Source organism: Crocodylus siamensis, chromosome 2 (genome assembly GCF_052110815.1).
Source record: "Crocodylus siamensis isolate JL-2025a chromosome 2, ASM5211081v1, whole genome shotgun sequence".
Lineage (NCBI taxonomy): Eukaryota > Metazoa > Chordata > Crocodylia > Crocodylidae > Crocodylus > Crocodylus siamensis.
In genome coordinates, this window is record NC_143396.1 from 82,240,834 (window position 1) to 82,258,581 (window position 17,748).

A 17,748-nucleotide genomic window follows, 5' to 3' on the forward strand; every position below is an offset into this window, starting at 1 on the left:
GCATCAGCTGCCACCACTCCTGTCATTCAGCTGTTGTAATTTTAGGTGGGGCAGGTCAATTAAATCAAAACTGGCAGACTGGTCCCGACACACACACATAATACCATATTGCACAAACTTCTGGCATTTTACCATGCGGGGATGGGGAAGCAGGTTATGGTTATAGAGGTAAGATTGATTCAGAGCATGCATCTGCTTTATCTTCCTGCTCCCTCCAATGTATTAATGGAAGTGTTGTATCATAATAAAATTAACATGCAATGGTTCAGATTTTGCTTGGTACGGTAGGGATTTCTACAGATACAAAAGTTTCCATGTACAATTTAGGTCTCTTGTTATTGCTTAACTCATATTATATTATTTCTTCCTACCTTTGCTGAAGTAATAGCACAGCAAAAGAAATCTGCTGTAAGAACTTGTACACATCAGAGCTTTACCCACCAACATGCAAGCAAAGTTTGACCAAATGACTTGTAAACTGTTCAATAAATGCAATTTGTACTTATAATACATTGGCTATACAGAAATAGGATGACGATGTAAATTTATAGGAAAATCTTGCAAGTCAAACCCAAGCTTCTACTGCATTTTCATATAAATCACACATCTGTTTGCACTGAGAATGCTCAAGCACTTCTTGCAGATGTAAACTGATCTGAACGTTAAGCAGCAGCTCAAAAAATGAAAATAGTTCAGAAAAATGCACATCCTAGGGTTTACATCTGTGATCATTTTGATTATGAAAGTAGTAAACATAACAGCTCCAAAGTATGCTATTTGCAGAACAATACAACCCAGGCAGTCAATATCATAAATCAATCTAAATTCAAACAAACATTTTAATCTTTCATATTTTCAAAAGCAAGCGCTAGTTAAGAAGGGGAGAGAGAAACACATGAGAAATTAGAAGACAATAGAAAATGAAACTCTACAGCTTTTTATCTTCTAAATATTAGTAGCTCTTTTCTATTAGAAAAAGAAATGGAAGGTTAAGAGCAATGCATTCAAAGTTAGACACTCCAATAAAGTTCAGTCAAACTAATCTAACTTGATAAATAAATAAAAGCCCTTTGCTTTTCCCCACCTGCCAAATTGTCTGAAAAAGAAACATTTGTATTAACATTAAATAAAGATGTATACTGTAGAATAATTTCTAAAGGGACAGGTGCCTTAAGAATGAGCATGTGCTGGACCCCTGCAGAGATCAACATTGTGCAAAACATTAATCACAAGGTAGGAGAAGTTCTGAAGCCTAGTGAAACTACAATGGAAATAATTATTTGCCCACAGTTAATGAAGGATGCATCGGTTGAACAAGCCTTACCCACATTTTACAAGTCACTATAGATTTTCCATCAGGTCTGTAGCCCAGTTTTAAAAAATTCAGGAAAAATTAGTCTATATTAGTTATAGAAACAAATGTTTTGCTGAGTAAAAACAAAACCATTTGTTACGCTGACAGATGGAAATCAGTCTCCCAGTTTTGAATGGATGCTTTCTTTATGTTGGGTCCCCCACCCTCTCCCCACAATATTCAGAACAGGGAAAGATCCATTCTTAACAAAATGTTAGATATAACCATTCAGAGGGCACGTGGTCATACCTCTGAGACTCTCAGAGGCCACCAGTCTGTGAATAATACGTACTCGGCCTGAAGAAACAACCTGTATCAAGTTCTTGCATGATTCAAAAACAAAAATTTTCTCTTTGCAGGAAGCTTTCTTGTCTGTGGGGAAAAAAATGTACCAGGATGGCACCAGAAGTGAATGTGTGCTCCAACACAAACCTGCTCAAGGGTAGAAACATTTCAGATTTTTCTCTTTAAACGCTCACTGAATAATCATCCACAATAGGACCCCAAGAAAAGTCATTTTAAAGTGCACTGAACGTAGTTACTGTTTTAAATAATCATGAAAATAATCATACTAATTTCAAACCACAAAAAATAGCCTTAGAGCTCATGATATATGGAATCATTTTAGCAACATGTAGTGCTTGGTGTTTAGTTTTCCTAACACTTACAAGCCTTATTTAAAGAAATGATTAGGGCTACTTTCAGGAAACCATCACTTTTTCTACAAAGAATGTTAAACATTGTTCCCCTCCTCCCTCCCTCCCGCCCCCCCAGAAGCAAGGTCATATTGCATGATTCAGAAGCCCACCATTCTCTACCATCTAAGTAGGTTAAAAACTAATTTATAGTTATACAACATTTGTTCTGCTATCAATCAAAAATCATCCTGAAACAGCCTCTGGTCCACCACATACAAATATACACAGATGTTCTTAGCTACATAAGTGTGCATTATGAAAATCTGGGTGGCAGTAGTGTAGTAAAGAGATAATAATGTATTATTAGAAAAAAATGGTCATGTTAATGGAATTCTGATTCATTTCTTCTGATCAACTAAAATGCACATTTCAGACCAAGTGTCCATCTTGGTTCTTTTTACAAGCCTCCACTTAGGTTTTAGTACGCACTCATTAAAACTATCATTCATGTTAGTCTTTGATATTAAGAGGTAGTTAGCCATATTAGTCTGAAGTCAGACAGAAGAAAAGCAGAAGAGCACCTTAGCGACTAACTTGTTCAGAAAGTAGCCTACTTTGTTAGAAGCTATGATGCTCCATTAGATGTATCCGATTAATTACCGTACTTAAGGGTGCATAGGTTGACACTGTGTATAGATCAAACCCCAGCTTTCTGATCTGAAAGGTAAGGATTTCCATAGGCACAGTGTATGTCAGAGCCAGGTCTGCTGCTTGGCTGGCATGGCCCCTTCCCATGTGAGCAGCGCTACCCACAGGGAACAAGGCCATGCCAGCCAAGCACTGAGACTGGCCAAGCCCAGCCCCATCCCAATCCCCATCCTCTACGAGTAGCACTGTGCTCGTAGAGGATGGAGCTGCTGAGAGAGTGGTGCTGCCAAGTGCTGAGCTGGTGCTGCTTGCAGGGAATGAGGCCACTCCATCCCCTGAGAGTGGCACAAGGCTTGGCATTTGGCAGCGCTACTTGTAGCAGACAGAGCCAGGCTTGAGGCTTGGTTGGCACGGCTGCATCCCCACTCGTAAGGGACACAGATGGGGCTGGGCTCAGTGCTCAGGTGATGTAGCCTCATCCCCTGCAACTGGCACCTTCAGCACCGCTCACAAGGGATAGGGACAAACCAGCCAAGTGCTGAACCCAGCCAAGCCCAGCCTCAGCCCCTATTTTTGATGTGGCATGTTATATAAGTTGAGTTTGATTTTTAAGACACAAAAATTGGCTTCAAAACTTGACTTACACACCCTGTGGGGCACACCTTGTGCTGCTGCTACTTGTCCCCAGGGAATGCTCATGCCACACACACACTGGTGCATGGCAGGTTATGCTGGGTAGGGTAGGAGAGGCTGGTGCCAGCAACTGTGGTGGCTGCAGCAGCCTTACCTGGAGTCCTAGGGGCCTCAGGAAGCTGCAGCTATGGCACTCCTGCAGCTGGGAACATGGTAAGCAGCCAGAGAGTGTGGCTACAGCTGGCCAGGCTCTGGTTTTGGTCAGCGTGCTGACAGCATTTGCACTACTGTGCTTTTTTATGGTGTGGGTCTCCCAGGGTCAAAAAAACTCTCCAGTGCTGCAAAGTAGCGGTGCAGGGCATGCCTACATATGCAGCATGTGGCTCCAGAGATGGGTCTGCTGCACCACATAATGCATGTCTGGATGCAATGTAAGGTGCCACCCTGCCCTGCCTTTTGCCAGTCTTTGATACTGAGAACTAACTATACAAAGATGAAATTCTATATTGGCACAATCCACAATGCCTGTATTCCTGGGTGGATAGTAACTTTGCAAGAATTGTTGAAGTGTTAGATTTGCCAAAATTGACTATATGAAATGTCTCATGCAGAAGGCACAGTCAATTATTTTTTAGACAATTTCTAGGAACATCAAGAGGGACACGGAGAACCTGGAGAGGGTCCAGAGGAGGGCCACCATATGGTTGAGGGCCTCCATGGCCAGCCCTATGAGGAGAGGCTGAGGGACCTGAATCTCTTCAGTCTCCACAAGAGGAGACTGAGGAGGGATCTTGTGGCTGCCTACAACCTTATTAGGGGTCACCAACAGAGACTCGGGGAAAATCTGTTCACCAGGGCCCCCCTTGGAGTCACCAGGAACAGTGACCACAAGCTGAGGGAGGATAGGTTTAGGTTAGATATTAGGAAGAACTACTTCACTGTAAGAGTGGCCAGAGCCTGGAATAGGCTTCCCAGAGAGGTGGTGCTCTCACCTTCCCTGGAAATCTTCAAGAGGAGACTGGATAGGCACCTGGCTGGGGTCTTATGACCCCTCCCACCCCCAGTGCTCATTCCTGCCCGTGGCGGGGGGGTCGGACTCGATGATGTGTCTAGGTCCCTTCCGACTCACTGATTCTATGATCATATTAAACAGACCGGTATCCTGTCTCCATCACTCCCCAAACCAAACACTAAACAGAAAATACTTGACCCAAAAGTTACCTACAAATCTTCCACAGAAATTGGCTTATGCCATAACAATTTAGGGACTATATCCTTTCCAAAGTCATTTCTAAGTTTTTACTATTCTAAAATTGTCTATTGCTATTAAATAAAAGTCCAAAAATTTTAATACTCCTTAACTTTACGCTGAGGCGATAATTTGTAGTAGTATGTTTTATAGGCTAATTATGGAAAAACATCAATTTGAATTTGCCATATTTCAAATTAACTGATCACTGGTGAATTTAAAAAGGAGTATAAGTCTTTAAGAAGTATTTCTCAAACAACTCATTTTGTATAAATTTATCATGTCTTTCCTGTTTACTCATCTATTCTCCAAGATCAACATCATCCATACCTTTCATCCTTGAAGGAATTGGGATGTTAAGCTTTGTAGTTTTGTTAATTTCTGGAAAGGAGATCTTATCCACTTACCTACATGCTTCATTAGATATATAGATTATGTGAAGCTGTAAAGCAAGGGCAAAGAGCCCTTTTTTACTCTTTAATAATCACATTGTATTTCGGCTACTGGACTGTCTAGCAGCTTCTATGAAAACCACGATTGGTAAAACTGAGGTGGTATTTCTTGCTTTTTTTCAGGGAGTATGATTATTATCTGTGAGACTGTTACAGAGCTTGTTCAGTTTGAGTTAACTTTAACCTGTACCTCTGCCTGGAGCTCAGTGTTTCACTGAGGGTTAGGATTGGTGATTATCGTTCCCATTTGAATGAATAATTCTGGCTGATGTAAACACCTTTTCTAGTCATATAAGAATTGGCATCTCCAAGTTATACTGCTGCAGCAAGGTCCTAATCTGGCTCCCTTCAAAATTCTAGAAGCTAAAAATATTGGAAAATATAGGTCCTTGTTTGCTCCCTTATATAATGCTTGGGAGCACATTATACCCAACTTTCTGCCAGAGGACATAAACCAATGTCTTCTTACTGAAATTTAAATCCTTCATAGCTCAGATTGCCTCCTGCCCTTGCTCCTATTCCAGCACCTATTGAACTTGGGTTCTACCAATATTGAGTTGGCAGGTTGCTAACTTTCATGGCTGAGCGACTTTGGTTATACAATTTCCTTCCAAGGGAAACTCAAAATAATATCTTAATTGTACTTATGGCATGTACCACCTTCCATTTATTCAGAACAGTTTATTTTTAAAAACGTCTTGGCTTCTCCCTTGTTTGGGTAAAGTACTGTGCTCTTGCTTAGCATTGCATGCACCTTTTGTTGGCATATGTATTGAAAGATGGATAGTTTGCTTCCCCATGGACTAAATGTTTTTGGTGGTTACAGACTGTATAATTAGGCTGGTTATGATTTAAGATCTTTTAATACATTTATTATGATTATTGTGTATATTCCTTAAATGTTTCCCAAGAGCTATTTAATACATTGAGAACCAGACATAAATTATGCTAGCATACTGTACTTTAACCTCTACTCTGCTAAACACTGTCTTGTAAGGCACAATTAAATAAGAAATACAGACCCAGATCCAAGTCAAATGATGAACAAATATCAGCTTCCAAAGGTCAAAATGAGTGCTGATAATTTCAGTCCATATTAAACTCCTGCTCCATGGATCAAAAGCATATGCTGCCCAGATCAAGGAATGTCTAGTGAGTTACCTGTCATTCCTTCTTTTAGCAGTAGTCTGAGTTGGGCAGCTAGGATTGTTGAACTACTCTGAGAACAAGGGAATGGCAAATTTGTTTTAACTAATTTCAAACAAGGGAATGGCAAACATCTCGGGCTCTAAAGTTTGATTCAGAGTTAAACAATATCTGGCTTTAGTTTTGCTTAGGAGAGCCTGTAAAAAAAAAAAAAAGGGGGGGGGGATAAAAATAGATCACATCAGAAGAAAACAATCCTAAATCACTATCTACACATGTGCCCATATTAGAGTGCAGTAAATTAACTCCACTATAAATAGTACTTGTCCTGGACAATACTATCCTATGGCGGAGTAATTTACACCACTACAACACACGTGCAGATGGTGACCAGGTCTGGATGAGAGAGTGGGGTGGGAGGTGCTGCCTGCCAGATAGTCCTGAACTATAGCACCTTTGTGCCCCAGCCAGCCCCTCTGCTGCCTGATGTTGGCACCCAGAGCCCAGAGGTGTTCTGAGGTGCCCCCTGCCAGCCAGGGGCTTCGCCACCCCAACTCAACATGCTGCATTCATGAGCACACATGGAAACGCTGTGCCTGGGAGAAATAAACTCTGGCACTGTCTGTACCAGAGTTTATTTCTTCACCCTAGTTGCACATGTAGATGATCCCAGAGACTATGAAAAAGGAGTTAAAAGAAATCTAATGAAAAATAAATGCATTATATAAGATATACAGAATACAAAATACTCATTTGGATTAGCCTAGCTTGTGACGGGTCAGAAATCACATCTACTCTTCCAAGGACACAATGCAGGTTTCCTAGCTAGAGACACATTTTAATTCAGATTCATTTCTTGGGTAAATTCCTGAAGATTTACTCCATAACAGACCATTAAGATTATGTGTAAACTACGTTAGTTTTCACACCTAGATAAGAAAAGAAAAAAGAAAAAAAGTAAAGCAGTCCCTGAAAATAATTTAACAAGGAAAAAAGGAAAAATAACAGTTCCTAAGGTTCGTAAGTCCTCTACTTACATTTCACGAACAACAACCCTACTCTCTTGATGATATAATCTAAGTTCTTTATAATACAAGACCAATTTGTAATATAAAAATCACTAGTAGTTTTAAAACATTTAAAATTCAAAGGTGTAAAAAATATTTCTTGAACACAATTCAGAATTTAAATTTTCAAACAGTCATTTTGAGGCTATGACTAATAAGAATATTGTAATTAATGTCAGGGCTACCCTTATTGATGGCTTAACTCCTTAGGTATCAAAACAATGGGCACATCCACACATGCAGGCACATGCGCTTGCAGCAGCTAAACAGGAGCGGCACAAATTTGTGCCAGGGATTTTTGCCTCATTAAACATGCCCAGATGTGCACTTCGTGTGTGGGGCAAGTTGTGCCAACTGTGCTGCCCTACCAATATAAAAACCTGCCCCTGTGCTGGCCCCTCATTAAAAATACCCAAAATAGTGTTCTTTCACTATTAAAATGAAATGCAACTATATAGAAAGAGATCAGTTGGGCAATGTTTTGATATATTTACAGATTTAAATCAATTTGGAAGCCTACTAGTGCCTCTATCATCATAAAATGGATTTTACATTGATATCTATACACTTTGGCATTTACTTTTGCTTTTTTTGTCATAGAAAAATCAGAGCTTCCCCTACCTCCTTCGCTCACCAGGATGTACGGCACTGAGCAGCACTGATATGTTAGTGCCCTGCCCCTGCCCCTCACAATCAGCCCACAGCATGCCCCACTCCTCAGTCCCCTCACTCCTGGCCCACAGCCCCTGCCTACCCCTACTAGCTCCCTCCCAGTCACAGTTCTGTCCCAGCACCAGAACATGAGTTCAACCGCAGCTGTCCCATCCGCTGCTTTGGGCTCTGAGCAGTGCCAGCCCTTGCTGTTCTGCTCCCTGCTCCATGCTATCCCTTGGAAACCCTTGATTGGGGATGAGGGACTGAGCTGGGCCCTTTCCTCCCAGGCCAGCCTCCTCCTGCACAGGCTGTTCTAGGAGGGCAGAGGGGCTCTAAACCTGGCTCTGGAGATCTTTCCTACCCTGAGCATTCCCCCACCCCAAACCCCATTTCTCTCTCACAACCCCCTGCCGCCACCTGCACCCTTCCCCCCATCACACTTCCCAAGTGATTTCTGGGATCAGGAGTCCCCCCAGGCTGGGGCCATGTGTCCCAGCACTGGTGTGAGCACAGGGCAGGGCTGCAGTGTGGCAGCTGCCCCTGCAGCCACTGCTCCCACCAGCAGTTCCCTTCCCATCCCATGTGGCTGGCTGGGCATGCAGGGTATGAGATTTGTGTGGGGGATGTAGGGTTTGTGGGTGTGAAGTTTGGGGGGGTATGGGGCTTGGGGTTTGTGGCTGTGTATGTGCGTGAATTGTGGGGGGAGTGTGGTTGTGAGGGGCTGCTCAGGAGGGGTGAGTCTACTGCCCCCCAAAAGGCACATCCCCCCTGCACAGCTCACTGACAGCTCCTCCCCACCCTTGCACGGTGCACATGCCCCTTCCACAACAGCAGCAGTCATCGGGTTGGTCAGAGCCCTCCTGGCACAGCCCCCCCATGATGCAGGGCAGTGCAAGACACCGCACCGTGACCCAAGCTGTCTGACACCCAGCGCTGCATGCGCAACATAACATGGGCCTGGCCTGGCCTGGGTCTATGCACCTTCGGGCAGGACCAGGCCCCTTGGGCTATCACCCAGGGCCTGGCACTGATTGCAGGGGCCACGTGTCATGCTGGGCCATGTCCTGCCTCCATGGATCCAGCCCAGCCTGATGGCACACGGGGCCTGTGGGAACAGGACCTGGCCCGGCATTAGACATAGTCCCTGGGAGTGGTGCCAGGCCCTGGGTTACAGCCCAAGTGTCTTGGTCTTGCCCGAAGGTGCACATCCCCACTCTGGGCCAGGCCAGGCCAGGGCGATGTGGCACAGGAAGTGCCAGGCAGCCCACACCACGCTGCAACGGGGTGGGGGGAGCTGTGCCAAGAGGGCACTGAGCACCCTGATGGCCGTTGCTGCTGTGGGATGGCTGTGGGCCCTGCAAGGGACAGGCAGGGAACCCAGCCCTCCACAGCTGCTACCCCAACACACACTGTCCCCCATACTCACACAGCCCCTGCTTCAGTCCCCTCCACCCCCACTCCCTACTTACCTAGGGGCAGAGCTGAGGTCCAGGTCGCTGCAGCCTGCACCACTCCTTGCCCCACACAGGCAGGCAGTGTGCTGCAGCACCGGGGCAAGGGGCAACCATAGAAATGCTCTGGCTGGCTACTAGAGCATCTCTTTGGAGGACCCCAGTCTCCGGGTGCACCTCAGGGCATGGTCCTGAACCGTGCCCTGCCCCGCTTTTTTTCTGTGGGTTTTTTGATACTTGGATTTCCAGGTATCAAATTTTAACCCCATGCTGCAAATATGCAGTGTGGGGAACATTATTTCATGTGCAATGTGCCTCTTGCAGCATCGGAAACTGGTTTGAAATGCTGCAAGAGGCACATGTGTTCTCATCTGGATGCACCCAATAAGGTTAAACTGGGAAACATGACTAATATATACCAACAGTGACTGTGCTCACTTTCACTCATGTAAGTAATCCTTTCTAATGTAACAGGTAGAATTATTGAGCTTGTGTATATAAAACAGGATTATTCACTGGTGGATGACACTCTTAAGCTGTATGCACATAGACATTTACTCTAGACATGCAGTTAAACTTAAAGCTTTACAATAATCTAAAATGATATTTTATAAGGAAAATAAAATCATTTGACTGCAAAGATACCATTTATACAAACCAGAAACTGATCTGAATGACTTTGCCCACAAGAATGTAATTACAAGCAAATACAATATATTTAAAGATTTCAAGAGGTAAAACACTTGCTAATTTTTTGTTTCCTTGTTTGGGAAACACCACTTCCTTTGCTCTTTCATCACTATTAGTATAAGCTATCTAAGGAGATACAAAAAAAACAAACTGCCTTTCAGGACTGCTACATTATAAGCATCTTATCCTTATAAATACAGCCTCAGATGGCTATTTTAACCACTTCATAAAAATTCTAGGCAATGTCATTTTATACAATACACTGCATCATACATTTAACTTGGTTGCAAAACTGTAGTCATTCATCATTTACTAGAGCAGAAATTTATTTCACTTAGACTTCTGCGCTATAACAAAATCGTAGTATTAATATATGCTAGGAAAACATTAAATGCTAAATATAACTAAATCTCTAGATTGCCAGAAGCTTAACTCTTAGAAAACTAGGGGTAAGATTCCAGATACTGTAACAAATTGTCTAGCGAAAGACGTTACACATAAACTGGTTTAAGTGATCAGAAATTGGTTTAAACCTGTAACAGAACAGATGTTCAGTGCATATAAACCAGTCTGAAAATGGCTGAAACCAGTTTATGCAATGTCCGCAGACCTCTTCCTGGTTTTAGTTAAACCAGAGTCCCCCAGCATCCCAGAGAGTTTGTAGCTCTGGGTAGGGCTCTCTGCTCCAGAGAACTGGGCTGGCTCCTCCCCTGCAGCTCTGACAGAGGCTGCAGGTATAGCAGTGTGTGCCTGGCTTTGCCCTGCTCCCCTTTCACCACTCGCTGCTCAAGAAGGGATTCCCCCCTCCCCTCTGCCTTACACAGACACCTCTCAGCACTAGCTAGCATACCACATGCTGGCTACAGTCTGTGCTATGAGAGACGGGACAAAGGCAGACAGGACAGTATTGGCACAGGGCTTTTTGGAGCTAATCAGCAGGTAGCTGGTAATGTCCCTCCATTCCTTCCTTGGTAAAAGTTGTTTAAAGAAGAGCTTGAACTAATGAGAGAGGCTTTGTTTTGTTTGATGGGCTGATAAATGTTAACGACTCCCTGTGTAACTCCCTGCTGTGTAACTAAATGCACTGTTATTAATTAGGGAGAACCCCTCCCTAATCAGAGCGTCCTGTAGGGGCCTGGCCACACCCCTCCCTCAGCTCAGCACTATGAAAGGGAAGGAAGGGCTGCTATGACGCCTCCAGCTTCTAGCCTGAGCCACTGCAGGCATGTGGCTGCATTTCTGGAATGAAGAGGGAATGTCTATCCACCTCCAAATTACTTCAAGCACTGCAGGTTAGACTAACCTGCAAAGATTGTATCAATCCAGGCTCAGGCTTTTTAAATTTCTGTCCCTAGCCCTTATTCTTAAATGAACCCGCACCAACCTAAGAATAATTCTATTGTTATCAATAGGGAACATCCTGCCACAAGAACAAATTATTATTATGTAGCCCTACGTACATACTTACTAAACCCCTCCCCCCCATATATCTGCTTATAGGCTTAACTTGACTCATGCAAGTAGTTCCACTGAGTCAATGATGCACATGTGCGGCTGGTGTAAACAGTTATAGCTACACTAAAGTCAGTGGAGTTATCACAGTTTCCATCAATGGATGATCTGTCTTGTACCAGTAAGATTAGCATATGATTAAACAAAAAAGGTAGTACTATAGAAATACAAATAAAAGTAGTATATCATTTGTATCACATTATGATTGGGATTAAAAAATAGAACAAAAATTGTGATAATGTTGGTCACACTTTGTGAGATTTTCCTATTATTGGCTTATGTTTCAATTCAAGACAATATAAGAAGAAAGAACAGCTATTTCTATTTTTTAATAGAAATTTTAAATGTTATAAGCAGAAGGAAAAAGGCATTTTATATTTATCACACATGAACAATATCCACTGCATCTAGACACTTTGTATTCAGAAGCATCTGTTAATACATAGGAGGGATTTTCAGTACCTGAAAAGAAATGGGCCTTGAAGCCTTTCTTTGAGACAGTGTTGTCAGATCTGAACTCAATTCTCATGTTGTTGTACTGTGATGTGATCACTTCAGGCACTTCCGTACCACAAAATTTACCATGCAGTTTAGAATCAGAAGAAAGGCCACTACGGATTTCCACATAATCATATTTGCAAACCTGAGAACAAAGATCTTTTTTTTAATCAAATGATCTTTCACTTAAAATGCATCATCTTTTATGTTACTTTGACATTAAGCCATCAATAAATAAAGTATTTAATAATATTATTAGCATCTTTTGCTGCAAATCTCAAATTCTTTTAGAGAGATTAGTGTTGATCTTATTGCAATATATTTGCAGGCACACTAAAACATATCTAGAAATTAGAAGTTTAAAAATTATGTCTTTTAGGACAAAGTTCATTCATACACACACACACACACACACACACACATATATAATCTAAATTTTAAAATGTTTAAGAATTCAGCCATTGAATTGAGAAGAAAAAAAGTAGTCTGAAGACATTGGGTTAAAACCTGTGAATGTCCACTTTGAAGAATAAAAACCGTCTTTCAGTTGATGAACAAGAATTCAAAAACTATAAACGTTAATATTGGACCCTATACCTCTAAACAAAATGTAATGCCTTTTATATGGAAATGGGACACACCAAGTTTATTTACTTATGAGAATATAAATCTTCAGTATTAATCCTAACACATTTTTTTTTAACAGTAGTGCATCTATAATGCAACAGGCTAATACATGCAATTTTCATTAAGCAGTTAAAAAAAAAAATCACCCCTTATGCAAGACCGACTCATGATAATACTTTCAGTGCATAATCCCTTGTCCATATAAAACCTTCCACCCAAAAAAAACTTCTAAGCTTCTTAAGCTCAACTATCAATCATTTAATCAAAAAATGCCCTGCTTGCCTGCAATTAATAGCTTAAGAGAAAACAGTAGCCTGAAGGATTCAGATAGGAAACAGATTGTGCATTAAATCTAAGTACACACATGCAAGATTATTTTGGTTTTTGTTGCTTATAAATTATTAATATACTTTTCCATGTTTCCCTATACTTTAATGCTTCCAAACTAATATTTGAAAAGTACTTATAATTAGAGATGTGGAAACACAGCTAATTCAGTCATGATTAGATGCAAGACTCTTAACAGAAACAATATTAACTTAACAGCTAAAGTTTATTTTTACTGATCTAGTTTTGAGCTAAATCTCATCTCAGTGCCATCGGATTTATAAATACAGGTTCCACTAATATTAATACATCTCAATATCCTTCTCTGTACAAAGATTATGTATTAAGGTGAATTGTGATGTTTTAGTGGGTTTTATTTTAAGTAGACCTTTATCCAAGTGTAGACTTTGTAGTTTAGTTTCCTTTATATAGCACCATATAAAACTTTGATAGAAGTACAAGCATATTAATTTTTTTATTAGCATAGTATTTACAGTTACTTGTAAATATAACCTAAGCCAATCTAAAAACTATTTATTCCACAAAAATAGTTTCCCAGTTTATGGAACCTCTCATAAAATGAATATGTATTTAGACCAAGGATGCTTAATACCTGGCCCACGGACAGATCCAGCGCCAGTGCCATGTCATCTAGTTTGCGACTCCAATGAGCCCATGAATTTGGCAGTTGGGGAACGTGACACCTGTTAAATGACTGGACCCATGGGAAAGTCTGGGCCCTTCACATGCCTTGACGGGGTTGGGAGGTTTTCAACAGCAAACTTGCCACTTGAGCAATCAGTTGCAGGCTTTCTGGCCCTACTGGCATCCTGTGACACAGGGCACCTTATGGACTGAGTTTGTAGCCTCCATCTGCACCTATAGCTATGCACATATCTTGCAGATTATATATGGCAGGGGTTGGCAACATTTTGGGACAGAGTGCCAAAAACACCTGCAACCTTGACTTGTAAGATGTTGGTGCACCGGGGTGGATGGGGAGCAGGGTGGAAACATGACAGGCCTGATCCTTATTGTGGCAGTGCAGCCCCAGCCCCTTCCCTGCTGTCTCCTCCAAGGGGCACACGCCAAGCAAAATGCCTTTGCTTATCACACGCTAATACCTATGCCAGGGGGTGCCTATCCATGGTATATGGTATAAATTTCAAGAGGCCACCCAGCTCTACTACAGTGCTTAGCCCCCTCAGCCCTCAAACCTTTGTTGGGGCTTCACCCTTTCCTTTGCCCCCTACCCTAGGCCCATTGACTTGGAACTCAGCTTCTGGGCCCTAGCCTCATCTTGCCCCTTTTCAGCCTCCAGGTCCTCAGCCCTGGTCTTGACCTTCTCAGGCTCTGGGTCCATAGCCCTGTCTTGCTCTCAGTTCCAGCCTCTGAGGTCACTGACCCAGGTAAGACTCTAAACTGGGTGTTCCTCAGGCACCCCTGTGGCCTCCATACTGCTCCTGTAGTAGACACATTGGGGCCTCCAGTTGTAAACTTAACTACAAAAAAATCCATACAAGCAGCCACTTTCAAACAAAAATCTCCACCACTCCAGGTAAAAGATATCTTGCCAGCGCTCCTCCCGTTGAAGCTATCACCTCTCAGAGTGGTTTGGTACCTGTTGGGTGGTCTCTTGCTGACCTTTTCTCCTGGGAGCTCTATTACCTGCAATGCACTGAGCCTGACTGACCTCCGCCTTCCAAGTGCTAGTTTTATATGCCCTGAAGCCCTGCCCCTTTTGGTCTGGTGACTCCCTAATCATGCAGAGGTTTTTCTTCTTTTGCCTAAGGGGCAGCTTGCCCCTCCCTGCTGCAAGCAGCTCAGCCACGCTGCTTGCAGCCTTTATCTTCAGGCTGTCTAGAAATCTACAACAGTATCCCAGCTAATCACTGTTCAGCTAGCCTTGGCCCAGCTGCCTGCCTATAGAGCCAGGCTAGCCTACTGTGTCTTCCCCTTAAGTAACACGGGCCTTTGGCTGCCAGAGGAATTGTATTTTCGTGTGTGTGTGTGTGTGTGTGTGTGTGTGTGTGTGTGTGTGTGTGTGTGTGTGTGTGTGTAATAGTTTTTGAAAATATGTTTGATTACTTCAGTCGAGACCCTGATTTAGCTGTACAAATTTCAGTACAAATAAAGATTAATGTTTTGCAAATGGTAATATTGGTGATGATATTTTAAACGTTTTATTGGTGGTGATATGTTGGACATTTTCAATCAATACGTGAAGCATACACAATTTAAGACGTCAGTAGTTTTCAGAAACAAATCTCTAAAATAGTGCCATAAACTCAAAGTCAGCCATTGAAGATTTACCTTTATTCTCCAATTTTATTCTGTGCCTTTTTTTGTGTCTATTTAAAATCTATGTTTACCTTGGGGGGAAAAACATGGAATTGTCTAACTTTCTGATCTACATGTGCAAAAACCTATTCGTGTACACAACTGAAATACTGAAACACACAAGTTTTTCATGCCTAGAATGAAAGCCAACAAACAAAATGTAGGGTTTTTTTTTTTCAAAATAAGGATATCATTTTCAAATAATAAAAATACAACTGAATGAAAATCACTGATTTCTCTCAAAGCTTAAAATATTATAGAGCTATTTGAAATAAATATAATTTTCAGGTAGTCAACCTGTAGAACATTACAAAAATGTTGAATGGAAATATTTTGTTCAAATGAGTATGGGGCAGTGGGGGACCTTTAATTAGAGTGGATCTAAGAGCCGCTCTAATTAAAGCATTCACAGCATCTCGTATATCAGTGTGCCCACATTTCAAAATGGTGTTGGGGGTGCTTTATCTAAAGCTTGTCAAGTGAGCTTTAGATAAAGTGCCCCAACTTTTAAATAAAGCACCCCTGCCACCATTTTGAAGTTCAGGGACACTGCTACATGAGATGCAGGAGGTTGCTGGAGCACAGTAATTCAAGTGGATCGGAGCAGCCTCACTGTTCATGTACAGGCACCAATTATGACCAAATGAAACTGAATGATTAAAGATGGCTGAATTGTTGCCTACAATAATATTAGAGTTGAGATATTATCATTTGTATAACATGTAAATATATTTTAGTAAACTATGTACTTTATAGATGAAGATGACATTTTTTCCTCTCAAGTATGCAGTACAGTTAATAATCTAGATTAACAGAGATTCAAAATATTCTGATGAGGTTAATTTCACAATTCAAGTAGTTCTCAACTTTAGGAAGTTTATTTTGATGTCCAGAATTTTTCTTTTTTATTTCATTCTATGGTGAATTATTATACTTCTTATACTACTCTAAAGTTTCTCTCTTTGCTTAATGTTCACACTCAATGTTAACAAGAATTTTTGCTTTTTCCTGAAGTCTCCAATTCAAAGTCTCATCAGCCATTTAGCTTGTTTAGTTTGTTGACAAGTCAGTTCCAGAAGAAAACATTTTTTAAGGCTTCCTTTAATAAGAACATACTTAGAAAAGAACAAAACCTTCCATTTTTATTCTAAAAGAATCTAGAAACAGTCCTCAAGTTCTGGTAAAATCAAAGAAAACAAGAATTTTGATGGAAAATGCCAGTATCCAAGGCAGTAATTGTTGTACGAGACAGTATCTACTTGTGAACAATCGTGCAACTGTTTACTATAGGATATTGTGTAAGTCACAGTTTGTGGTTGGTTACTTACTTCATTCCCTTCTAATTCGAAAAACTCAAACTTCATTGAAATTCTGTATTGAGTGGGAGCAACCACCTGCCACACACAGTTTTTGTTTGGAGGATATTCTTTGGGCCACCCTGGTGTGGTTATAGTTCCATTTAACTTTGTCAAAAGTCCTCCACAGGCAGCTGAAATGTAAAATAAAAAAAGGGAAAGCATCACTTATTTGCTGAAACCACATTTTCCTATGAGCAGAAGCATTTTTAAATAAAAGGTTCATCCCTGCCAGAAACAGGGCTCTACTGTACTGTGCATGATCTGAATACAAAGAAATACATAGTCTCTACCTTGAACGTCTTACAATCTGATGTAAAAAAGTGTGAATGAATTTCAGTGCTTCACAGCCACTTTATATCATAGACTCTGATTTCTCTTTCTTTTCAAATTCAGTCTTTAACCCTATTACTGTTGGCAGAGTTCGACTTCCTTCTCCTTTGAATATCACAGGATTATCAGAATATTCTTCCTTTCCCTTACTCCTTCTCCAAAATACCTTATCCAAAGTAGTCTTTTCTCCCTAGCTTATATAAATGTGCCTCTTCCTAACTGTAGTCCATCTTAGTTGCCCTTTACCCAGTGGTAGTAGCCAGATATTATTCATACATAAGAGTTAACTTTGTTAAAAATAAAAATATATCAATATAAACTTCCCAAATTCTATACTCTGTTATTCATGGTTCATTCTTAAATATTTGAATGGCCATTAGGCAATTTAAAAATGTTGTAAACACTAAAATCCTGAGTTTTTTTTAGAAGTGTATGTTGTTCTATTATTTGTCACTCATTTTCCTCTTTAAAAAAAAGCTATTTAGTCATATAGGAGAACAATATTATATCACCAAAAGTGCAACAGATAGTAGAGAATGAACAGTCTAAGTCAGTGAAGCCTAAGGGTATTCATCTGACAACCTGGCTTCATATTTTAAAAAGTCAAGGAGAGATGTTTAGTACTGCTCTGCTCCATCTATGGTACTCACAATGGCTGTGGTACTCTATTGGCATTACTAAGGCTGCTGATAGATATGAAAAATAAAAACCAAAACCTGCCTCATCCTTTACCAGTATGTTAGGTCAACTCGGCTCCGCAGCATCTATATATAT

The 17,748-nt window shown here is 41.2% G+C and overlaps 1 protein-coding gene across 5 annotated transcripts in view; it reads right to left on the reverse strand.

Annotated features, from left to right (window-relative positions):
• The window catches only part of TLL1 (tolloid like 1), a 242,831-nt gene that overhangs the window by 31,473 nt on the left and 193,610 nt on the right, over positions 1-17,748 (reverse strand). For 4 of the 5 annotated variants that reach the window (XM_090036240.1, XM_090036238.1, XM_090036243.1 and 1 more), the window contains exons 15-17: positions 16,615-16,775; positions 11,957-12,137; positions 1,604-1,726 (exon numbers count right to left, since the gene is read on the reverse strand). In XM_090036240.1, the coding sequence (XP_089892366.1) occupies positions 1,604-1,726; positions 11,957-12,137; positions 16,615-16,775 (465 nt within the window). The remainder of the gene's footprint in view (positions 1-1,603; positions 1,727-11,956; positions 12,138-16,614; positions 16,776-17,748) is intronic. The other variant, XM_090036241.1, reaches the window with a different exon arrangement.